The 26,122-nt window shown below is 36.1% G+C and overlaps 1 protein-coding gene across 2 annotated transcripts in view; it reads left to right on the top strand.

Annotated features, from left to right (window-relative positions):
• Nucleotides 1–25,922, top strand: part of HNRNPLL (heterogeneous nuclear ribonucleoprotein L like) — a 40,150-nt gene extending 14,228 nt beyond the window's left edge. Inside the window, exons 3-13 of one of the 2 annotated variants that reach the window (XM_066266936.1) lie at nucleotides 3,444–3,681; nucleotides 6,078–6,158; nucleotides 7,535–7,636; nucleotides 7,725–7,797; nucleotides 12,101–12,172; nucleotides 16,553–16,770; nucleotides 19,752–19,873; nucleotides 20,786–20,987; nucleotides 21,765–21,822; nucleotides 21,907–22,005; nucleotides 24,861–25,922. In XM_066266936.1, coding sequence (XP_066123033.1) covers nucleotides 3,444–3,681; nucleotides 6,078–6,158; nucleotides 7,535–7,636; nucleotides 7,725–7,797; nucleotides 12,101–12,172; nucleotides 16,553–16,770; nucleotides 19,752–19,873; nucleotides 20,786–20,987; nucleotides 21,765–21,822; nucleotides 21,907–22,005; nucleotides 24,861–24,916 — 1,321 coding nt within the window. In that variant the 3' untranslated portion in view covers nucleotides 24,917–25,922. The remainder of the gene's footprint in view (nucleotides 1–3,443; nucleotides 3,682–6,077; nucleotides 6,159–7,534; nucleotides 7,637–7,724; nucleotides 7,798–12,100; nucleotides 12,173–16,552; nucleotides 16,771–19,751; nucleotides 19,874–20,785; nucleotides 20,988–21,764; nucleotides 21,823–21,906; nucleotides 22,006–24,860) is intronic. The other variant, XM_066266937.1, reaches the window with a different exon arrangement.
• Nucleotides 25,923–26,122: the final 200 nt, after the last annotated feature.

Genomic DNA, 26,122 nt, shown 5'->3' with positions numbered 1-26,122 from the left:
GGTTCCAGGTTTGATTCCTAGTCAGGGTACATGCAAGAATGAGTCAACCAATGATGGTATGAATTAGTGGAATAATAAGATGATGTTTCTCTCTTTCTCTGTCTCTCTTCCTTCTTCTATTAAAAAAAGAAAGAAATAGGCCCTGGCCGGTTGGCCTGGCGTGTGGGGGACCCGGGTTCGATTCCCGGCCAGGGCACATAGGAGAAGCGCCCATTTGCTTCTCCACCACCCTCCCTCCTTCCTCTCTGTCTCTCTCTTCCCCTCCCGCAGCCAAGGCTCCATTGGAGCAGAGATGGCCCGGGCGCTGGGGATGGCTCCTTGGCCTCTGCCCCAGGCGCTAGAGTGGCTCTGGTCGCGGCAGAGCGACGCCCCGGAGGGGCAGAGCGTCGCCCCTGGTGGGCGTGCCGGGTGGATCCCGGTTGGGCGCATGCGGGAGTCTGTCTGACTGTCTCTCCCCATTTCCAGCTTCAGAAAAATACAAAAAAAAAAAAAAAAGAAAGAAATATATGAAATATATATACCGAGTCTCTTTTTCTTCCTTCTCTCTATTTATTTATTTTTTATTCCTCCCTCCCATTAAAGGAGAGGATGCTGGGTAATGATTAGCTTAAAATTTTATAACAGAATTTTTGAGACCTAATTTGTGTAGTAAATTTTTTGCCTCCTTCTGTTTTTATTTAAAATTTAGTAAACATGTCTTGAGCTCGAAGTTGAAAGTACCCACTGTGACCTTTAGCCTTTTTGTTTATTTTTTTCTCTCTTTGGTCTTTCAGTCTTCCTCATATTAATGCTTTTTAAATATTTTTTAGAAATTATGTGCCAGACAATTTAAGTGCATTCTTAAAATATCTGTGATACTCTAATTTTTTCTTCTCTATCTTCATGTGGTACCACTTTCCTGGGTAACTTTTTAAGTTTTCAATCTGTGCTTCTAGCTCACTTATTATTGTTCTAGAAATAGTCTAAGTCTATTATGACCAATAAAAATTTTTTTAATCTTTATTATTTTTCTGTTTCCAAAGAGCCAAAGGCCAGTATTAATGTATTTATTTGGCAATATCATTTAGCTGTTAAACCGTCTTGCATTTGTGAGAGAATATTCTTAAATTTCTTTAGCACAATTCCAGAATTTTTTGCCTCAGACTTCAGAACTTCAGGAAGGAGTCTGTGTTTCTAAAGGGAATGTTTCTCTCCTAGGACTTATATCTTATATTTATAGTTGGTGAATCTTTAAATTCAAGACCTGTTGTTTCTGTAATTTTTTTCTTTAATTTTGCATGATGTGGGTGGGAAGAGCTAACAAGCCTCACAGACCAACAGATACTGATGAAATTCCTGTTATGTGCCAGGCTTTTTTTTTTTTTTTTTTTGCATTTTTCTGAAGCTGGAAACAGGGAGATACAGTCAGACAGACTCCCGCATGCGCCCGACCGGGATCCACCCGGCACGCCCACCATGGGGCGATGCTCTGCCCACCAGGGGACGATGCTCTGCCCATCCTGGGCGTTGCCATGTTGCGACCAGAGCCACTCTAGCGCCTGAGGCAGAGGCCACAGAGCCATCCCCAGCGCCCGGGCCATCTTTGCTCCAATGGAGCCTTGGCTGCGGAGGGGATGAGAGAGACAGAGAGGAAAGCGCGGCGGAGGGGTGGAGAAGCAAATGGGCGCTTCTCCTGTGTGCCCTGGCTGGGAATCGAACCCGGGTCCTCCGCACGCTAGGCCGACGCTCTACCGCTGAGCCAACCGGCCAGGGCCTGTGCCAGGCTTTTAAAAAAAATTTTATTTAAAGATTCTGATGATATAAAGATAAATGAGGCAAGGGAAGCAGTTTGTGTAACTGTAATCCTTTTTGTCTTTTTTTTTTTTTTTTTTTTTAAGATTTTTATTTAGTCCCTGGATGGTTAGCTCTACAGTAGACCATTGGCCAGGCGTGTGGAAGTCCCAGATTCAATTCCTGAGCAGGGCACACAGGAGAAGCACCCATCTGCTTCTCTACTTCTCTGCCTCACCCTGTCCCTCTCTCCTCCTCTCCCTCAGCCATGGCTTGAATGGTTTGAGCAACTTGGCTCTAGGGGTCTGGGGTTGGCTCCGAGACCTCACCTCAGCTGTTGAAATAGCTCAGTTACCAAGCAACAGAGTAGCAGCCCCGGATGGGCAGAGCATCGCCCCCTAATGGATATGCCGATTGATCCCAATCTGAGTGCATGCAGGAGTCTGTGCCTCCCTGCCTCCCACCTCTCACTTAATTTAAAAAAAAAGATTTATTGATTTTAGAGAGGAGAGAGCAAGGAAGCAAGAAATTTCAACTCATAGTTACTTCACTTTAGCTGTTCATTGCTTGCTTGTTGCTTATCATATGTGCCTTGACTGGGCAAGCCCAGGGTTTTGAACCGGTGATGTCAGTGTTCCAGGTCAATGTTCAATCCACTGTGCCACCGCAGGCCAGACTGTGTAACTAAAATCTTGATAACAATTCTCCAAGTTTTATAAATGAGGAGGCTGAAATTCTTGAGAAATTACATAATTTGCCAGTTTACAGAGTAGCCTGTTTTTTAATATTGATAATTAAACAAATGCCAGTCTCTAAAGTGTAGCAGTAGGTCCTGGATGCCTAATTGAGAAGCAGTGTAGTCACCAAGTACCTGACCTAATGTTATTTCTCTGTTCTATTATTATTAAAACCATGTTAATTGTATTTAAAAACATTTTTAAGGTTGTTTCTGTGAATTGAGGGCATGTTGATTCTCCTGTTGTGACCCATGTGCTCTGATTTCTCTCTTTCCCTCCTTTTTCCTTCATGTCTTTATTTTTCATTTTATCTCCCCCCAAGAGAATATATAGTGAAAAGTAATACTTTACCTTCCTGCCCATCGGCAATCGTGATTATCATATTCTAGTGAATATCTTTTCACATTCTTTAGTATTTAAAAATGTTTGGGGGAGATTAGTTACTTTTATTTATCTTTTGTTCTCTGTTTTCAGTAAGATAAGTGAAAGTATAGTCAGTTATTAGTGTGGGCACTTACTTGGAAAAACCAGTAGTTGTAGTAGCTTCTGCCTTTAGGGGTCCCATCTACTAAGCTTCTGCTGAGTTTTATCACTGTTGGTTTCTATATCTATATATGTTCTAATACTGTGTGGGAGTGTCAGCCTGAGGACCTGGATGATGTCATTAGTAACTGGTAACAGAAAATTGTGCTTGAGGAAGGCATGAAATGGATAAGCTTGCAATCACACAAGGATAAGTTTTCAAATGTGCACCATGTAACTGGTAGAACACAATTTATTTGGATGATTTAAGAGTTCACTAAGTTTGGGTACACGTAGTAAAGAATACTAATCTGTATGATTTAACACATTTTTTACTAAAGTCTGCTTTTACTTGATGGAGAACAAATAATGCTAATTGAACTTATTTGGGTATTCCCTCCCAATCTCTTTCAGCTATGTGATGATGATGCCATTTAAACGGCAGGCTCTGGTGGAATTTGAGAACGTAGATAGTGCCAAAGAATGTGTGACATTTGCTGCAGATGAACCTGTATACATTGCTGGTCAACAGGCTTTTTTCAACTATTCTACAAGCAAAAGGATAACTCGGCCAGGAAATACTGATGATCCATCAGGAGGCAACAAAGTTCTTCTATTATCAATCCAGAATCCTCTTTATCCAATTACAGTGGTATGGATTTGTAATGACAAACTTAATTGAAAGTGATTTGCCATTCGAGTGACTAATATCTAATTTTCTTCACTGCCATCTAGATATTTAAAAATAGTGCTTGTTTTTAGAATTATTAAAATGAAGCTTAGTTTTGACTATTAACTTTAATGAACAAAGAAATGGCAAACACTGATGCTAAAGAGCTCAGAAGCACCATTGTCATAATTAAATAAGAACATTGAAATCATCAGTGTTAACTGTTTCTAATAAGGAATTAGACAGACTTACTGGAAATGACCCACAAAGTCTGTCTCACTCATATGCCAGCACATGTATCAAGAGCATCTACTAGATAATGACACTCCCATAGCATTGTAAGATGCATGTTGTTATTATAAGGTCCTTTGATACAGGTTGTTAAAAACTGGCCTGATTTACAGTGGTGTACCTTGAGATATGAATTTAATTCGTTCTGTAACCGAGCTCGTAAGTCAGTCAACTCGTTATCAAACTGCCAATACTGGACCCATGCACCAACTAGCCGCAGCTTCCCAAATCGTATCTTGGAATTTCGCTCGGATCTCGAGTAAAAATTTGGACCGATTTGTAGCTCGGATCTTAAAAAAATTCGTATATTGGTCTGTTTGTATCTCAAGGTACCACTGTACTTAAAATTCTCTGCTTTACTTTTAAAAAAGTGTTATTAGTAGAATTTTAAAAAAGATTCATGTTCTAAACCAGTTGAGTGTTCTACTTTATAATCACATGCTGTTTCACAATAAGCTAGTGACAAAGACACTTGCTTTTTATAATGACTAGACTATCACAGTAAGGGAAACTTCAGTTAGTATCATTTCTAGTCAAGGTATATGATAGTGAGACATAAATTTAAATAGTATCTTAAGCTTTAAGTTTAATTAGACATTTATCTTTATGGTTACAGAGTTGTTAATATACAGTATTAATATATTTATAGTACTTATTCTGGGAAAAAGAATATAACATAATTTAGTACAACTATTCTGATTTGTTTATTGTTGTATTCCTGGTACCTAAATGGTACGGCTATGGAATTGTAGGTATTCAAGAATTTCTTGAAAGTTGAAGAATTTTTAAAAGGGTATTTAGGTTGATTCTCTCTTAGATGATTCATGCATCTTGTTCGATGTCATCTAACACTGTATAAATAATCTTCCCTGGGTCTTTTCTGAATAGCCATTGTCCCTTGAAAAATAGATACTGAGGCCTGACTAGGCGGTGGTGCAGTGGATAGAGTATCGGACTAGGATGTGGAAGACCCAGGTTCGAGACCCTGAAGTTGCCAGCTTGAGCACAGGCTCATCTGGTTTGAGCAAAGCTCACCAGCTTGGACCCAAGGTCGCTGGCTCAAGCAAGGGGTTACTCAGTCTGCTGTAGCCCCACGGTCAAGGCACATATGAGAAAGCAATCAGTGAACAACTAAGGTGTCGAAACGAAAAACTAATGATTGATGCTTCTCATCTCTCTCCATTCCTGTCTGTCTGTCCCTATCTATCCCTCTCTCTGACTCTCTGTCTCTGTAAATAAAGAAAAAGAAAAATAGATTCTGAGTTATTCTACTACTACCCCTTAATAAATACTTATTACCATAATTCAAGTTATTATAATAGGAAACATTTCTGAGTCACATTTGGGAAAAAAACCCCAAATTAATTGATTACAGTTTTGGTACTAACTGTGTATAGTCAATATTTTAGCCATCTGTTAAGAAAATAAAAATTTAGAATTCATTTAGGGATCAAATATAGGTAACAGTGCTTTTCAAATGTTTTATTGGAACGTCTCTAATGTGTGGTTATGTTGTGTAGGTGAGGAAATAACTTTAGGTTTATTAAAGTATAACAATTTTTTTAAAGTTTAATTAGTAATTATTAAAAGTGATATCTTGAGCGATCCTGGCTAGTTGGCTCAGCAGTAGAGTATTGGCCTGGCTTTTGGAAGTCCTGGGTTCAATTCGGCCAGGGCACACAGAAGCGCCTATCTGCGTCTCCATCCTTCCCCCTCTTCTTTCTCTCTTTCTCTCCTCCCCTCCCACAGCCAAGGCTCTGTTGGAGCAAAGTTGGTCTGGGTGCTGAGGATGGCTCTGTGGCCTCTGCCTCAGGTGCTAGGATGGCTTTGGCCACAATGGAGCAAGGCCCCAGAGGGGCAGAGCATCGCCCCCTGGTGGGCATGCTGGGTGGATCCTGGTCGGGTGCATGCAGGAGTCTGTCTGCCTGCCCCCCCTTCTCACTTTGGAAAAATACAAAGATAAATAAATAAATGAATGAATAAAAATGATATCTTGATAGTTTTTGTTGTTGTTAAAGAAATCGCTGTTCAGCTTTTAATGTTTTTCCAAATGTAAAATGTGAAGAAATTTTTTCTTTCTTTCTTAGGATGTTTTGTATACCGTATGCAACCCTGTTGGAAAAGTGCAACGTATTGTTATTTTCAAGAGAAATGGAATACAAGCAATGGTTGAATATCCTTTATTTGTACTTTTTTTTTGATATATATGAATGCTCTGTAATATAGACTTTATTTTCTCTTGCATAATCATTTTTAGACAGGTAGTGTTTATTCCTCCCCAGTCTGTTTTTCTTAGATTTAAAAAATGAAACTAGTACCTATAGAGAATTGTGCTTGCTACTATGGAATAGGTCAGTGCTTCATCTTACAGTGTGCTTTGCCTTTCTAATGGGGAAGAAATGACACTATTTGATATGTACACTTGCACCGTTTTTAATTTTATCGTGAATGAGCTTTTCTGAATCTCTTCTTAAAATAGGTAATTTGGAAGAACCAAACTAGAATCAATGGAACATTTTTTACCTTTCTTTATTGGATGTTAATGGTTATAGTTTATGTAAGAACTAGTTCTGTTTGTTAAATTTGTTATAGATTGAGTAAAAAGAACAAATTGCAAAATAGATATATAGTATAATTTTATTTAAAAAGAATAACTTAAAAAACCCAACATATGCATAGAGAAAGGTAGAGATATACAGCAGACTCTTCATGGTGCTTGCTTCTAGCCAGGTGTTTTTGTCTTTCTTTACTCTTTTGTGTGTGTGTGTCAGAGACAGAAAATCAGAGAGAGGGACAGACAGACAGGAAGGGAGAGAGATGAGAAATATCAATTCTTTGTTGCGGTTCCTTAGTTGTCCATTGATTGATTTCTCATATGTGCCTTGACTGGGGGCTATAGCAGACCGAGTGACCCCTTGCTTGAGCCAGCGACTGTGGGCTCAAGCTGTTGAGCTTTGCTCAAACAACGATGAGCCCGCGCTCAAGCTGGTGACCTCAGGGTCTCGAACCTGGGTCCTCTGTGTCCCAGTCCGACACTATCTACTGCGCCACTGCCTGGTCAGGTTCTTTAACTACTTTTGTGGTTTGATTTTATTTTTTTGGAAAGAACTATATAGACTTAAGCATTTTTTAAAAACCAATAAAATGAAGATAGTTACAAGATTATAAAGCCCTGCCTTTTCAGAAATATATAAAAATTAAATGTTTGTTTTGTATTATTTTGGTTCTCAGTAATGTGTGGATAGGTTGGTTGTATTATGTTTTTTCTTTTTTTTGGGTATTGATCCTCTTTTTCTTTTTCTTTTTTGATTTGTTTCTTAAATTTATTTTTCAATTATAGTTGACATACAATGTTATGTTTATATATTCTATGATGGTGTTGTTGATCTTAAAAATAAGTTACTCTACTAAAAGCATCTAGCAATTTTATTTGGTAAAACATTCCAGAAATGAAAGAGTTACTTCTAATTTTTTAAGTTCTTTCCTTTAGGGATTAACTAATGATTAAATATTGGACATATTAAACCAAATTTCCTTAATAGAGGTTATGTTTGAATCAGTCCTTTGTGCCCAGAAAGCTAAAGCAGCACTCAATGGAGCGGATATATATGCTGGATGTTGTACACTGAAAATTGAATATGCAAGGGTAAGTATTTTTTTCAACACTTCACCAAAAAAAATATTTATACTTTGGATATACAGTTTAGACTTAACTTTCTTTTTAATCTTAACAGCCAACTCGTCTAAATGTTATTAGGAACGACAATGACAGTTGGGACTACACTAAACCATATTTGGGAAGACGAGGTAAGTATTTTCTATATTTTAGAATGTACTTGTATCTGCTGAAAAGTTTTTATATGCAGTTAGATTCCTTTTTCCTGAGATGAGCTAGTTCATTCCATTGAAAATCTTGTTGGTGAATGCTTTTGTTGCGAAAGGCCATGTGATGCTTGAAAATAACCTTGATCATTAGTGCCCCCTACTGGTATGTACTGAGTTATGTATTTAGTTCAACAAAGGAGCCCACACATACAAGCACGCCCGCAGTTCAAGGACTTGCATTTCTCCAAGCAGCTCTCTCTCTTTGGAGGAGAGGAAACTGATTCAGAATTTCCTTACAAACTTCAAACTTGCACACTGCTTCTCTATGGAAAGGACTTTACCCCCAAGCTGGACGAGGCATTAAGAAGGATAGAGGACTCCAGCAGGCTGACTCTACACTTCATCATGCACAACATCGGCATCAGCAAAAAGCCCTCTGAAAAACTCAGACTTGCAATTCACCTTGACTGCATACTGCATGCATCATCACCCCAAGTTTTTAAAGGAGGACACTTAACAGTACTTCAGACTTGCATGGGATGAACACCATGATAGACTGTGCCCATTTATTCAAGTTGTATGTATATATTGGTCTGATTTCCCTTAAGGTTTCAGTTGTAGAGTTTAAGATTTTTTACTAACGGATACTAGACTTTATATGCAATGTTGTAAATCTTAATGCCCATTACTGTAACTGTTGGCAGCTTAGATTCAAATTGTTAATTGGCAAATAACCAGGGCCAATTTATCTACAGGTCTTGAGAATTGATAATGCTCAACCATTCCACACAGATATTAAAGATAAAAGAATTAGAAAGGTGCACCCTTAGTGCACTTAAGTTTCTTTCTATCTCCCTTACCTGTGGTCATTGAATAGAATACTATAATGAAAAGGTGCATTATATGTAAAAAATGGTTTTCTGTGTGGTTTGATTTTTGTAAAGTGGCTGTTTATAAGTTGTTACTTTTTGTAACAATTTAAGGTTATCACATGTTAATTTATGTAACTAGAAAGTTTGACATTTCAAATCTAGGTGAAAGTAACATGTCTGTTCGAGGTAGAATATATTTGAACTTGATAAGTCTGAAAATAAGAGCAATTCATTTTCACGTATAACCAATAAATGCTAGAGTTCATGAGCATAGATTTTACCGATAAAATTGTTCAACTAAGTGTGTGGCAGTTTTGGAATATACAGATTAAAATGTGGATCTTGTGAAAACAAGGGGGCTGCAATATTGGCTACATCTCAACTACAATATTAGCATTTGAACCAGATGTTGAGAAAACTCACCAAGATCAGTATGTCTGTAAAATTTAATAAACTAGGAAAAATTTTTTATGGCATCTAAAATACTGTGGGCAATAGGGACTCTATAGTGCATGTACTCTTGTCAAAAGAAAAAATACAAGCAGTGAACCTTTGCCTGTCCAAAGTTTTAGGACTTTTGGATGATTGGCCCCTTTAATTTTCAATTCTCAGTAAATCATGTTGCCTTAAATATGGGATTACAAACAGATTTGGTTTGTAATTCAGCTTTGCCTGGACCCCACATTTTTCACTATTCACAGAAATCTTCTTGGTCTTCTTGGTATAGGCTTGGTGCAGTTGATTTCAGTATTAGAAAACAAAGCCATAGTCCTTAAACAAAAGAATAGTGGTTGATGAGAAATCTCTCACTTCTGTCAAATTACAGTCAGCTATTGAACATTCAGGTTTTTTTATTTTTCTTTTTATTATTTGACATAGTGGTTTTTGGTTAAATTTTTTTCAATGTTTCTTAAACTATAGACATGCTTCTTATTTTAATAGTGTTAACATCTATTCTTTTAAAAGGTCTAAAGCAGCGGTTCTCAACCTGTGGGTCGCGATGGCTTTAGGTGACCCCTGTGTTTTGGTCGTTCGACCCCCGCCGGGGTCGCGACCCACAGGTTGAGAACCGCTGGTCTAAAGGTTACAGAAAGCTAGCTTACATTTGTTTTTTATGTAAAGAATTACAGTCAGAAAAGTTTAGAGATGTGTAAGGTAGATATTTAAATGGTGAAATGTCATTAAAAGGAATAAAACAGAATTTTAGTTGTTTATGTTTTCAAGGGAAAAGAATTTTTCTAACTCCTTACAAGTAGATAATTGTCTGGCAAGACTATAGCAGTTTATGTTTTTGTTTTTGTAGTGACTTTAGCTTCTACTCAAGTTAACATTGAATTATAACTTTTTCAGCCAAAAAACAGTGCTTTTATAAACATAACCTCATTTTAAAAAGTCTTTTTTAGGCCAAGTTACATTTTAGTGAAAAGAATTCTTAGCCTGGACTCCAGAGAAACCCTCCAGAAATCTTAAGCAAAACTTGTCTATATATATTTTTAGGGGAGAAGGCCCACAGCTTCCATGAGATTTCAGAGGACCCCAGGAAAGGTTACAGACCACTGTTTATAGTCTGGTGTATTCAGTGTTTTTGACTCTTCTGCACACTTCTATTTTATGTGACCTAATATTAAGTAGTGAATACTTCAAATAAAGAGAAGTATTAATAATGATAATGTTTGACTGAAGGATAGCTTGGAGATTATCTACCCTAACTCCTTCGTTTTATGAATGAAGTTTTTTTTCTGTGATTTAGTAGGGATCCTCTGATTACCAATTCAGTGCTCTTTCATATACTGCATAGCACACTGTTAACTGTGTATCAATAAAACTGAGCCTTGAAGACATGGTGGTTTTGGTTTTAAGATTCCTAGGTCAGATAAAGAATTGTATTTAGTGTTTGATGGCATGCTTAAATAGAGGCGCATTAGCAGAATGTATTAGATTGGATTGATGCAGGAGGAGTGAGACTTCAATGATGATGATGGAAGCCATGGAATGGAAAGAACTGTGAATGTTTAAACTGGAGAATAAGTGACATTAGGGAAATGGAAGATCATAGCTTTTGAGCACTTGGAAGGGCTTTTGAAGAAAGAATGAGTATGTATGCGAGGCCCCAAATGGGATAGAATATGGGTAGAGGACCAATTTCTATACAATATTAAAATTAACTTCCTGATGATTTAAGACTAACTGAAAATGTAATGGAAAGTAGCGAATATCTTATTACTGATGTTGGGTAATCAGAGGCCAGATTGTCCCAAATGATCAGGACCATAGAGAATTTACACTGAATAAAAGTTGAACTAGAAGACCTCCTAGGTTTGTATCAGTGCTGTGATAACTTAAAATAGGTAATTAAAATGTTACTTCTCCAGACAGAAGTGAAAGTTAAAGTATTTCTCATCTCCCATAAACCTCATTTGTTTAGGTGACTAAGGATATGTCAAAAACCTCTCTGAATTTTCAGAGATAGAAATGACCGGACTCAAGATACATTATAAAAAAAAAACAAACCTTACTGGGCATTTGGATCAGCAGACTTTCTAAAAGTATTGTACAATGATTTTAAATATTTACTAACCAACATAGGAAGTGCTATTTTTAGAAATTTACAAGTCACTTTTTATTGTCTCAAATTAGATTTGGGAAAATTGGCATGCCTTCCTTGAAAATGTAGTTAAAATAAAATTATTTAGGAATATTGTAGTACTCTCATCCAATAATGTAGCCCCTTTGGTTAGCTTTATCTTGGCATATTTAAGCTTTGGGAGGTGCTCATAGTCCTGCTTGGTGTTAAGATCTATACACAATGACCAGTCCATGATACAATCTGGGCCAGTGATGTGCAAATTTCCAGCTCTCCAGTCTGTAGGTGTTTGTAAATATGTGTATGTACATACAAAATACTCTGTGTTTACTGATTGTGAAACCATGTAATACAGGTTGTTGTTGGCTTATGCTGAACTTCTTGAAAGAAGCCCACTTTGAAAATGTGTTGCTGTTGAAGCTAATAGTATGATTCAGGTACTGTCTTTCAAAAGTACTGCACTTAAAGCTTGTTTTAAAGACATGTATTGGTAAAAACTTCTGTACAGTGTCAAACTCTAGCATTGTGTCTATTTACTTTCTGAAAAGTATTCATTCTTTTCTAAAATTTGGAAGTGTGATTGTATTTGGCATTTGCCAAAAAGGTATTTTCAAGTTAAGTGGAGTTTGTTAGATAGAATTACTTTCTTAAACTTTTGGTGTTTGTACTTAAAACGGTTATGAATCGATGTTTAAAGTTAACCAGGAATTATATATATATATATATTTTATGAGTTGTAATGAATGTTTTGAATGGGTTTTCCCATGTCAGAACTCTGTTATGTACTTGGGTCAAAATTGTTAAAACCATGTTTCTACTTTTGTGTCAGATAGAGGAAAGGGTCGCCAGAGACAAGCCATTTTGGGAGAACACCCTTCTTCGTTTAGACATGATGGCTATGGTAAGTTTGTCAAGGCAGAAGGAAGGTAGTATAGATGAATTGTTAGCATTTTTGCATTTCTGATGAAGAATGGCACATTTCTTGTTTCTATTTTTTCTGCTCACCTGATTTAGCTTATAGGGGATTGGTCCCTTATAATATACTCCCAAGGAGTTGTCCAGAATCTTTTGCTTTTTAGAATAAGGCTATGTCGTATAATCCTTGAGATAAAGAAGAGCTGTTGGTAGTTATTTGAAAGCTTTTTTACCATGATGTTTTGTTTAGTTTTGCCTTGGTTTTGATTAGTGATGGGCTCTGGTTCTGTTAGAGGACCAAATAGAAGTATTATTGCTGAGTAATACTAGTAATTCTTCTTTCATTCTAGCAATTGTAAGCAAAGAGGAGTTTTGAGTAATAAAGGCAGAAGGAATGGAGTATTTGTTGAAAAGGAAACATGTTTCTGTTTAGATCTTTAGTTATTTTAGTTCTGCATTTGATATTTTGGCTCTGGTTAAATTAGTTTGTATTTAATTCATCTTTTAAGACTTTGATTTTAATGTTTGCTGTGTTGGTAAGTGAAGATTATGAAACCTAGAATAATATTCTTCCTCAGGAAAGAGGTATCAGGCTGTTGTTATTGTGAGTAGAAACTGAGAATTGCTGTTGATAAGGTTTTTAATGGTTTATAGGTTCTGTGGTTTTAAATAGTTGTTAGTTTTTAAAAAGCATTAATTATTGACCCCACCTATTCTGTGGTTAATGTTGAAGTCCAGTGCTATTTGAAAAGTAGAAAATAGAAATTGTTATATCATAGCATTGGGCTTTATCATAGGAAAGTCCCTGGTGTTGTCTGTTGTCTGAAATATTTTCAAATCACCTACATTCTTGGCTGTGAATTTTAGCTTATTTCTTGTCTTCCTTTGAACTCCAGGAATTTATTATGTGATGTGTATGTTCAAATTTCTATAGTAGTCTATATGGCAGAAGAACTTGAAACAGTATGTTTAAACAGTATGTTATATAGAATGAAAATCTTACTATGTATTGTCTTTTTAGTGAGTGTGTTCCTTGTTAATTTGTCTTAGTTTTTTAACAGTGTATAAAAATGGTCGTATGGGTAGTTCTACGAAACACTTACTAGGAGCCCAGTGTGCTTTGCATAATGGAGAGTTGCAAAGGAATTGCTAATCACAAGTTTGTAGTGTAGTTGTGGAATATATAACTGTCTCCTAGGAGTTAGCTGAAGGCTAAAACTGGTTAAATGTTTTCCCAGAACAGGCTAGAGAAATCTCTGTAAGACTAAATGAAGGATGAGGAACTCTGCTTTAGTAGTGTTGACACTGACTGTATTCTTAGTGCGAGTTTTCGGGTTTTCCCTCCTTTTGAAAATATATCTTATTGAAAATTGTATAAACAAACATAGGTTATATACCCTAGAAGAACTTTACATTTTATTAAAAAGCCTATTGTAAAATTCTTTGTCAGTTTCATGCCCTAATTTATTTAGAGTATTTGTGTATGTGTGTGCATATAAATTTTAAAGTGTAAGCTTGCTTAAGAGAGGAGGTGCAGAATTCTTTGGCATGATGGTAGCTGTTAACTAGGGATCTTTCAGGCTTTGTTGAGCCCTTCTGAGGAGGAATGGTTGCGGTGGGGTTGTGTAGGGGCATCCATTCTGAACTCTGTCCACTGAAACACTTAACTCTGAGGATAATTCCACTTTCCTAGGGAGTTAAGCAGAATAGGTTATAGACGGACAGAGAGGTGGGCGTGGGAGGGGGAGAAATGAATAAAGAGGGAAAGCAGCAAGATGAGGAAATTGGGGGAAAGGCAAAAAACAGGAGTGGGTGCTAGTGATACTGAGACTTTTTACAGACATTGCAGATCGCAGCTGTACCCCTCAGTTCAGCCAAACTGGTTTATTTGCATTTTTGTGCCATATCACATGTGGCTTTTTCTTATGTTGGCATGTAAGAAAGAGGGAATAGAAAAGTTTTAATTATTAGATTAAATTTATTTTTATAATTTATTAAAACAGTATAAATCTGTGCTTTTAGAACTTTTAACTCTTGTAATTTGGCAAGCCCAGCACTATGAGATGAACTGGTAGACGCTGTTTTCCTTGAAAAGTGGCAAAAAAATAAATGTAATTATTTGCTGTGAGCCCAAGAAAAGTTTGTGTGTTGGCTGCTAGTATTTTTGGATATAGGTCCTGGACCAACAATTTTAGAATATCAAAGATGGGAAATGCCTTCAAAATGTTAATACTGCCATTTATATAGCATTTTTTTCATATAAGTGAATATTTTAAATACTTGAAGTGTTAGGTTTTGTAAGGACCAAAACGTTTTGTATGAACTATTTAGTATAGAAATCTTTAAAAATATGTATGTTTTTTTAATCTTCTAAACAATATAGGTAACAATTTAAGTTCTATAGGTAACATAATGTAATCCTGATGGCTCAAGGTCATAACTCTAAACATTAATTATAATGTTACACTGGATTTAATTGTTATCTATGGCAGTAGATCCCAAAAGTTGTTGGACCTTGGCCAACTTAAAGAGAGTGGAAGGTTTCTACTGCTCACCTACCCTGATCTTTCCACTTTCCATGGAAAAGAAAATTTAGTGATAATAGTAAGATGTCACTACTTACAAGCAGATGGGGGGGGGGTGCAGTATAATATGTATATATACTTTTTCAATAGGGATAAGAATGATTGATATATGACCCCAGTGTATGTATAACAGTTTAAGTTACAGGCCAAATGTGGTTACTAACAAACAACTCACCATGAGCCATATTGATTGTTTTGATAAACAATTACCAGCAAGAAGAGCAGTTGAAAACCATGACCAATTTAAGGCAGTACTGATGACGATGCACTGATAAAGTATTCCTCAATAACAGTGATTTTCAACCTTCTTCATCTCCTGGTACATATAAAATAATTACTAAAATCGGAAAAAATATTAAAATATATATATATTTTGCCAATCTGACCAAAAAAGTAGGTATAATTTTGACCATTCACACCAGACGGCTATTATGTTGACTGTTGTCATCTTTTTATTTGACAATCTAAGGGAAAAGAGCCCCTGACAAAAGCATAAGGTATTACATATTCTAAAAATTCTTGCGGCATACCGGTTGAAAAATCCCTGCTCTATAAAATGTCAGGAATTCACACTATTTGCATGTTCTCAGTAGTAGTGTTTCTGTGTTGTTATGCATGGCAGCTATATTTAGAAGACTGAATACTGAATTGGAATTCGCATAAGCTCTAATAGCATTCTATAAAACCAAAATACAGTAATTCTTAGTAACTCACTTAGTAGATGACAAGTGTCCCTTAGTCTTAACTTAAAAACGAAAGTCAGTAGCATTACATACCCTCCACTTTTTGAGAAATGAGGAAAGTACTTGGAATTTGGATTGGTTTCTTGCACATCAAGAGGACCTTTGCATGTATCCCAGAGTATGTTTCTTTCTATAATCACTAACTCAGGAATGCTCAGAGATTTCTGAGCTGCCTGTCTTCAGCTTAGTTTCCTCTTCTGAGTTCTTATGCCTCTTCTTGTTGCTGTAAACATGCCCTGTGCCTACTTTTAGTATCACAGTTTGTCCAGACTCCTTCATTCCTGTCTATCTCATTCATTCTAGCTAGCTTAATTTTTCTTATGTTCAATCAGTTGTGGATTAGAAAACCAGAAGTTGATTACTCTTAGAAAATTACTCTAAAGTTAGCAGATTGATACTTAATGATTTTCAGTATAAGAGATATAGGTATTTATGTGTTTCTGTGACAACAGGTTCATATACTGAGGCATTTTCTTATGGTTCTTGATGGTGTTGCAAAACATGGAGGTTGCTGAATAATGACATCTCTGAGTAGGTGTGGTATTAACTAAATCTGTGGTTTTAGTTAAGAGTTGAATTGGAATAAAATTACTAACCTGAAAGTACATTATAGTAAGTTATATTTAAAGGAGACAATTTCAGTGGAACTAAAGATTTTTTTTTGTTTTGTCTGCTATATAGAGATAGTTTCCAAAAGATGTTGGCAGCAGGTGTTTTTTTAAAATGTGAGGTATAATGTATATACAGTGGTCCAAAGTATTACACTGATTTCCCCCTCTCTATCTATGGCCTGATCCTACTACTATTTTTAAAGAATATATAAATTTACAACCTGATGTATACAGGTGTGTGCAGGCCGATGTATATTGGATCTGGGACAATAAATATAGATTTTATTAATTCCCACAGGTTATATTTGAACATTCACACATTTGAGTTTTCTTTGGACATAGACTATATTAAGAGTTTATTTTCTGCATGGTATAGTGTATTTGCTAAAGTTGTGTCCTTTCTTTTCTTTTTTGATCATTTTTATAGGATCACATGGTCCGTTATTGCCTTTACCGAGTCGTTACAGGATGGGCTCTCGAGATACACCTGAGCTTGTTGCCTATCCAATACCACAGGCTTCTTCCTCTTACATGCATGGAGGAAATCCCTCCGGGTCAGTTGTAATGGTCAGTGGATTACATCCGCTAAAAATGAATTGTTCAAGAGTCTTTAACCTATTCTGCTTATATGGAAATATTGAAAAGGTAAGTTTCACTTTATATTTAGTTTCTTTTGCTAAGATAATATAGTAAGAAAATCTGAAAAGGCAACAGATACGTATATTGTCCTTGAATTAGGAACATTCAAGTTCTTTTAGTAGTGACCCACAGGAGCTACAAATCCAGTAGGTAGGAACTCGAGAAATTGTTTTTTGTTGGTAAGTGATCAGTATCGTTTGTTGGTACTAAATATTTTTAAAATAACTAATATAAATAGAAGTCAAATGGTTTAATCAATTACTGTGGTATTATAGGCATAAATTTTTCTTTTTATCATTTCAGAGAGATTCTAGCATTTAACATGTTTAACTGTGGAATGTGAAAGAACAGTTACTTATACACATTTAGGTATACATAAATATGACTTGTCCACAAGTCGTGAATTTTAGGGAGTTCTGAAGTTACATACATACTTGTCTACCAAATGCTAGAGCTCTTGTATCTTCTGAGGAACAAGAAGCTCCAGTGGTGTCTGAAACTGACCTACTTTGATAGAGTGTGTCCAGAACTTTCTGTCCAAAGGCTTATACTCAGAAAAGGAGCAACACATTTAAATTATGCATATTTTGAAGATCTTTAAAATTGTAACTTTATTTTTGCCAGATATTCGGTGGTTTCACCAGATCTGTGATGCTCTGTTCATTGATCATCTTACAAATACTTAGAATAGTCCCTGTCACAAAGTAGATGCTAAACTGTTTTTGTTTTTGTATTTTTCTGAAGTTGGAAACGGGGAGGCAGGCAGACAGACTCCCGCATGCGCCCGACCAGGATCCACCTGGCATGCCCACCAGGGGGCGATGCTCTGCCCATCTGGGGCATTGCTTTGTTGCAACCAGAGCCATTCTAGCGCTTGAGGCAGAGGCCATAGAACCATCCTCAGCGCCTGGGCCAACTTTGCTCCAATGGAGCCTTGGTTGCGGGAGGGGAAGAGAGAGACAGAGAGGAAGGAGAGGGGAGGGGGAGGGGTGGAGAAGCAGATGGGCACCTCTCCTGTGTGCCCTGGCTGGGAATTGAACCTGGGACTCCTGCACGCCAGGCTGATGCTCTACCACTGAGCCAACAGGCCAGGGCGCTAAACTGTTTTTGAAAGAATCCTGGAAAATTTAACAGGGGAAACGATTGGTACCTTAAGTTACCAATTGTTTGGTACACTTGCTAATTTGAGTTTCAATATTGTAGTAATGATGTTTCTCTGTTGTTTTGAGTGATTTGTAGTGAGTATTCTTTTCACAACAGTAGAAAAATATAAAGATATGAGTCTCTTGGTGCGTTTTGTTCTTTCAGTCTGAAGCCTCTTTGATTTGAAGAAGCAATTTGAAAAATCTCTAAAATATGAATTTCCTCAACTACTTGACCAGACTTCTAGAAGACAATTTACATTTGTCTAGGAGATAACATATGGGATATTTCTACTTATGTAACTAGCCAACACTGCATGGGACAGATTTAGCAACATGGGGAAAGTAGTTCAGATTTTTTCATACAGACATTTATCTTAGACACTCGATGTTTAGTTAAGGGCTAGGAGCCTCATACTTGATAACTAATGTGTATTTTTACCTTCTTTACACGGTGTTACTTTTCTGTTGGCGCTTTTCACATTTGTAGAGCATCAGAGTCAGGCCGTTGAATCAACATCTTTAGTAGATCTCTGTCTTTGCGTTCTGAAAAAATTATCTCATGATTTAGAAACCCAAATTGCTTTGCCTAATAAAACTTAAATTTTCTGTATAATATTTGAACAATTCTATTCTCACTTCATATCTCAAAATTTTTTAAATGTTTGAAATGATACATTAAACTCAGGCCATCTTATCTATATATATATAGTTAAAATTTTCTAACTTCTGTTAAAGACTTACCAGCACAAGAACTACATATTTTACACATATATTTACTCACTATTAGATTTGTAGGATGTTATATTGGATTTAATCAAGGGAGAGAAATTTTGCCCATAAGAAGGTAGTTGATTTCAAATAAATCTGAAAAGTCCTATTTGGCTGAGTTTTGTTCAAGGGCAGGTGTAGTATAAAAATGCTAGGTTAGCCCAATAAAGTTGACAGTTGTGGTGGATATAAATGTTATGTCGCATTTGTTGTGTAAGTACATTCTCGATATTCCTTTGAGGTTAACTGATAAGGAAGTATTTCAAGTTGTCATGGACGTTAGTGGTACTTAGAGCTATTTATGGACTTGCAAGGGTTATAGGAAAGTCACGATGCCGAAGGATTTTCATACTTCATCCCATCTAACCCTTATAACATTTATATTAAAATTGGAATAGTGTAAGAGTATAGTGTGGCCTCTGCCCAAGAAGTCATGTAAACTTGTGAAATACTGCCTGTTTTTCAAACTGCCCCTACCTTGCACAAGCCTTCCTACTGGCAATGTTGTCTCAAGGCCATCGTTATAGATTTTTGTATATCACTATAACAATACTCTGGATATTTGGTAATTATTACTTACTTTTACATTTCTGACTTACCTACTGGAATACAAACTTCAAGAAGACCACATCTGTTGTGTTCACCATTAACTCCCCAGTGCCTAGCACATTGCTTATCAAAATATATATATTAGGCATTTAGTAAATATTTGTTGAATGACTAAATACTGATTAGTTCTGTCAGATGTTACTGTCTTCATTTATAGGGATGTTTGAGGCTCAGAGAAGAAGTCAAGCAGATTGCCGTAGGCCACACAGTTAGTACATAGAGAGCCAGGGTGGTAAGCTTGTGCTCTTCTTCAGTGTGCTGTACAATGTATTACAGTCTTCCTTTTTAACTTGATTGAATTTTGATATGAGTGAAGTGTCCCATAATAGCACATCAGAATAAAGTTAAGATTCCAGGTGATCTTCTGTATTTGACATCAGCCACTTAAACGATACTATCTTTTAGAAATTCTGTTACTATAAAAGGGAATTAAATGGTCACCATTTTGGCATTTTGTATTTACAGGTAAAATTTATGAAGACCATTCCTGGTACAGCACTGGTAGAAATGGGTGATGAATATGCTGTAGAAAGAGCTGTCACACACCTTAACAATGTCAAGTTATTTGGAAAAAGACTTAATGTTTGGTAAATATCTTAAGTGGTAAATTTAGAAAATATTTTTAAATCTTTATTCTTTTTATTAAAGGTAATTTCAATTTTTCAGATTTTTTTTTTTTTTTTTTTTTTGGTATTTTTCTGAAGCTGGAAACGGGGAGAGACAGTCAGACAGACTCCCGCATGCCCCCGACCGGGATCCACCCGGCACGCCCACCAGGGGAGAAGCTCTGCCCACCAGGGGGCGATGCTCTGCCCCTCTGGGACGTTGCTCTGCCGTGACCAGAGCCACTCTAGCGCGTGGGGCAGAGGCCAAGGAGCCATCCCCAGCGCCCGGGCCATCATTGCTCCAATGGAGCCTTGGCTGCAGGAGGGGAAGAGAGAGACAGAGAGGAGGGGGGGGGGGTGGAGAAGCAAATGGGCGCTTCTCCTATGTGCCCTGGCCGGGAATCGAACCCAGGTCCCCCGCACGCCAGGCCGACACTCGACCGCTGAGCCAACTGGCCAGGGCCAATTTTTCAGAATATTTTAATGTAACTGAGGGACATTTGAAACTACCAGCTATAGTGTTGTTATCTTAGACAGATTTTTAGGATTATATAATTCAGATTTTGCTTACCTATACCTAGTTTCTAGTTTTATGATCATAAAGCAACGCAACATGGTAAAATGGGCACATTTATGTTAAAGTTTCCTAATATTCAATAGATTTTTCTTTCTAATTGATATCTGTAATAATATAAGTGATTTAACTCAAACAAAAATATTTAAATTAATGTTCAAAATATTAAATACTTAAATTGTGTTTAAATAGCTATATATATATATATATTTTTAAATTAAGGTTGATGCAGGTGTATATGTTAACATTTTGAGACTGCATACTTGCTGTGTTTTATCTAACAAAGTATGTTCTGTACCTTTTTCCTTTCTAATCTTTAGTGTGTCTAAACAACATTCAGTTGTTCCAAGTCAGATATTTGAACTGGAGGATGGTACAAGTAGCTACAAGGATTTTGCAATGAGCAAAAATAATCGCTTTACAAGTGCTGGCCAAGCATCTAAGAATATAATCCAGCCACCCTCGTGTGTGCTGCATTATTACAATGTTCCCTTATGTGTCACAGAAGAGACCTTCACAAAGGTAGGCACTGAAATACAAATTGTGTAAAATGTTCCTGTTGTGTATTTTTAAATGTGTCCTATTTTAGCCTCATTTTAAGGCTTTGTTCTGTTTATCTGCTTTTTATATTTGTATTCTGATGTTTTTTGGTGCTTTATTTGTATAGTTTATTCTTTGGTCAATATACTTCTCTGGCCTCCATTCTTCATTGGTCTTTTTGGTGTGTGGCAGTCTTTCCCAGAGTTGGAATTAGAATGAGATACCTTTACTCCTGCATTCAGAAAGTTCTTTTACAATGTTTTAAATTCTTAACCATAAGAAAATTTTATATATCCCTGCCTTTTCCCCTAACTGTAGGAAATGCCTAAGAAAAGATTTGATTTTGGCCAACCGGTAAATCCTAGTCAACTCTGAGAATATATATTTTAGTTACAAATTTGTGATTCCATTGTATAGCACTAAATTATGTACATAGTGTATAGAACATCACTATTTTTAATTTTTTTCTTACACAGCCTTTTTTTTTTCCCTTTGGTGACAGAGACAGAGAGACAAAGAGGGACAGACAGGTGGGAAGGGAGAGAGATGAGAAGCATCAGTTTTTCATTGTGGCTCCTTCGTTGTTCATTATTGATTTTTTTTCTAGTTACACAGCTTATTAATCTAAAAACACATTTGATTTAATTCATTTATGCCAGGCTCAAAACTTAAATGCTGCCATAAAGTTTACTTTCTTTAAAAAAGGTAGGAATATTATTTTGGCCATATTTTTAATGGAGTTTTACATTTCTTTAACAGTTGTGTAGTGACCATGAAGTTCTTACATTCATCAAATATAAAGTGTTTGATGCAAAACGTAAGTGCACATTCCTCTTTTCAAGTTTTCTGGTTAAGTTGATGATAAGCAAATAACAGCTGGATCTGTGATTCTTTGTTTTAGCTTCTGCCAAAACGCTTTCTGGGCTGTTAGAATGGGAATGCAAAACTGATGCAGTCGAAGCCCTTACAGCACTTAATCACTACCAGATAAGAGTTCCAAGTGAGTAAAATGGTCATGATTTTTCAGTGAGAGGTACTGTCAGAAACATTGACAGTAATTTAAAAATAACATTTATTAGCTTTAAAAAAATAGAAATACAAAGAAAAAAAGGCATATAAATCCTACAACCCCCACAATCTTTGTATTAGTTACCTATTGCTGTGTAACAGATTTTCCCAATGTGTAACACCCTAAAACATTAAACATTTATCTTATTTCTGAGAGTCAGTAATCTGTGTACAGTTTAGCTGGGTAGTTCTGGCTCAGAGTCCATGATGTTGCAGTCAAGCTGTTGTCTGGGTCTCAGTCATTACTCGCCTGGCCTGGGGCTAGAAAATTCACTGCCAAGCTCTCTGAATGGGGTTATTTGCGGGCCCAGTAACTGGCTTCTGTCAGAGTGAATGATCCAAGATGGATGAGAGCAAAAGACCAAAACAGCAGTCTTTTATAACATAATGTTGGAAGTGATGTGCCATCACTTACGCTGTGTTCTTGTGGTCATCCAGAAGAACTGTGGTACACTTTGTGAGGTGGCTATACAGGGCTGTGAATACTAGGAGGTAGGGATCATTGGGGCCATCTTAGAAGCTGGTTTCTACCATACCTATTGATTTTTTAGAAGAAAGCAATTCATGTATATGGCTAAAAACTCAAATAATACATGAAGGTACAAAATGAAAGTTAAAGCTTTTTATACCTTCTAACCTTTTGTGTCTTCCTTTTATTCCTCCTGTCAGTGTGTTGTGTATATATATATATACACACACATGCATTCATACACACACACACATACATGCATGTATAAATTTCTACATTTTTTTGAAACTTACACAAAATGGTTTCTCTATACATACTATTGTGTGCCTTGCTATTTTCACTTAATATATCTTGGAGCTATTTCTATATTAGCACATGCAAAACTACTTTTTTTTTTTGTATTTTTCTGAAGTTGGAAACGGGGAGGCAGACAGACTCCCGCATGTGCCCGACCGGGATCCACCAGGCATGCCCACCAGGGGGCGATGCTCTGCCCATCTGGGGTGTTGCTCTGCTGCAACCAGAGCCATTCTAGCACCTTAGGTAGAGGCCATAGAGCCATCCCCAGTGCCCGGGCCAACTTTGCTCCAGTGGAGCCTTGGCTGCGGAAGGGGAAGAGAGAGGGAGGAAGGAGAGGGGGAGGGGTGGAGAAGCAGATGGGCGCTTCTCCTGTGTGCCCTGGCCGGGAATCGAACCTGGGACTCCTGCACGCCAGGCCAACGTTCTACCACTGAGACAACCGGCCAGGGCCCAAAACTACTTCTTTTAAAAAAGCATTTGTAGAGTAGCTGTTTATAGTAGAGATGACTACAGTTTGTTTGATTTACCCATTTCCTCACTGGTGAACACTTAGTTTCCAGGTGTTTTTTCTGTAGTTGCATTTTTTGTATTATAGGCAGTTTCCTAATAGTGGAGGACAGTAAGGTTTATGTCTTGGCAAATGTTTCTGGATTGCTCTTTGTAAAAGTTGCACCAGTTTACATTCCTACTGTTGTACATGAAAATGCCTATTGCCCAGCACTCTCTAATAGTGTAGTAAAACTTTTGTTTGTTTTTTTAAAATGTATATCAAATGAAATTATCACTCTGTTTATTGTGCAAAGGCCTTTTTTATCGTGCAAAGTATTTTACTTTTGAAGCTTTGTGCTGTACAGTTCACTTTGATCCTGGATCTAAAGGGTGTTAAGAGTTTATTTTTCTAGCTAATAGGAGAAAAGTTATTAATTTTATTAGCTGTGGTAATAAATGGTAGTTAAGAAAAAAAATACACACTGAAGGATTTATGGGTGGAATAACATATCTAAGATTTGCTTTTAAATATCCTAGCCCCCCAAAGTGTGGGGAGGATAGATAGATGAAGTCAGAATGCCAAATATTGACAGTTACTGAAGTAAGGTGCTATGTGAGGGTTATTATACTACTTTATTTATGTTTGAAATTTTTTAAAATAAGTTAAATAAGTAGGAGTACTTCTCATTTTACTTCTAGTCACAAAAGTAAATTTTAAGTAGTAAGTCGGGCTTAATTTTTGATAGAAAGTTTTAAAAAGCTTTAAAATTATATGCATATTTGAGATATGTTCAACGGAGTGGAATATATTAATTGTAAGCTCCTTGGAGACAGGTACGATTATTTCTGTTTTATCCTCTACAATCTTTCAAATACTTGTTGATATGTGTAACTTTTCCTTTATATGACTTATTTTTCCTCCTTAAGAAGCCATAGCTTTTAAGACTAAAATTTTGGTACATTACTATAATTTCTTTGCATAATCAGTTGATGAAGAGTTATCTCTGGTCTAAAAAAATTAAAGAAAAATGCATGAAATGGAAGTATTTTTGTGGATTATACTCAATTTAAAAAACATAATTTTAGAATTTACATGCTCTATTGATCAAAGATTTAATACTAGATTGCCTGGAAATTTTTCAGCTTATTGGTATTTTTCTGTAAATTCCAGTCTTGTCCCATTTTTCAAGCTATATTTGAATTGGGTTTTATGGAGAAATTGCCACTTGTAATATTTTCTGCAAAGTGAGCGTTTGCTCATGGACGTAGACCTAATCCTGACACTATTTAACTATAATTCATACACACACCCCCAATCAATTACCTTTTATGTGTCAGATAATGTTTAGAACAGTAGGAATGTAGATATGAACAAAAGTAATCTTCCCTTAACCTTACTTAAAAATTTTCCTTCTTTATATTCCTGCTTCAAATACTATAAAAAGGTAAAATAATTTACCCTGCTAATTGAGGGTAATCTTGAAATTTTGAAGACATGAATTATTAACTTTGGTTTTTAATTTTTACAGATGGTTCCAATCCCTACACATTGAAGCTTTGCTTTTCTACATCATCCCATTTATAAGAAGAGAAGAGCATGTTAGAGTTTATGTTCACCTTTATTACAATTTTAAAGCTATACTTCATTTTAAAAAATCTACAATGGTTGATCTAATGTTGCCTTGCTTACTTTAAGATCCTGTTCTGTAATAAACAAGTATTTTGCCTTGAGTAAATTTGTTGTAAACTTACATATTGAATTGTTTTCATTTTAAAATAGAATGTCATAATGTAGACTATCTACAGCTTCTTTGTAGATTACTCAAAATATATGATTTCTAATCTTACTAGTTTTCTTCCACAGTGAAAATATATTTGCATTCTTAATGCTAATTATTTGCAAGTATTTTTCCATTGTGTATGAGATTAATGCAGGTGAAAGTATTGCATTTTAATATTATAGAATTCCTATTATATGTTTAGATGTTTAAGTATGTTGCAGTTATTCATAATAAACATAACTTGTATTTATTAAGTATTTTAATCAAGTTTGAGGAAAACATTACACTTATTAAATTTTAAGTACTACAGATTTAGCTGATTTTATATTTCTGAAAGGCTAACAGAGATTATGGGTACACTTGTACAGTATGCACTCAAACTTATTTAAATTGGTGTATTTTTTTTAAGTCATTGTCCATTTATATTGACATGCCTCTGTTTCTAGTTCCAGTTTGGAGATTTTATAAAGTTACAGCAATGAGTTAATGTGTTCATCTTCATTGGTTGCATGTGACTTGATCTTGAAAACATGTCGGGTATTTGGCACTGAAATTTTAATAGAAGTTATGATTAACAGTTTCTCTTCTAGATAATCTGAGATCCATGGATGGGCTTTAGGGAGTCTGTGAACCCCCTAAAATTGTATGTAGAATTTTGGGTACTTGCATTTTTATTTTTTACTCTTGAATCCATCAGTAATATATGTATTTTTCTATATGGTGCAAGGTATAAGGATCTAATTTTATTTTTATTCCAAACAGATAACTATTTGTTTCAACACCATTTATTAAACATTCTTTCTCCCAATGGATCTGTTTTATTTTTCTTTATTTGGAAAAGAACATATTTTATACATAGGCAAGTAAAATGTAAGGCTGGAACATGGGATTAAGAGGTGCTCGTACACTTGTTATCAAGTTCTTAGCTTTTTTATAATAGGAAACTGATATGATGATTTTATTTTCATCTTTAAAAGAAAGGAGAATATATTTCAACCATCTGATAACTA

The sequence above is a fragment of the Saccopteryx bilineata genome, chromosome 3 (assembly GCF_036850765.1).
Source record: "Saccopteryx bilineata isolate mSacBil1 chromosome 3, mSacBil1_pri_phased_curated, whole genome shotgun sequence".
Taxonomy (NCBI): domain Eukaryota; kingdom Metazoa; phylum Chordata; class Mammalia; order Chiroptera; family Emballonuridae; genus Saccopteryx; species Saccopteryx bilineata.
This window is presented reverse-complemented; position numbering and strand designations above follow the sequence as displayed.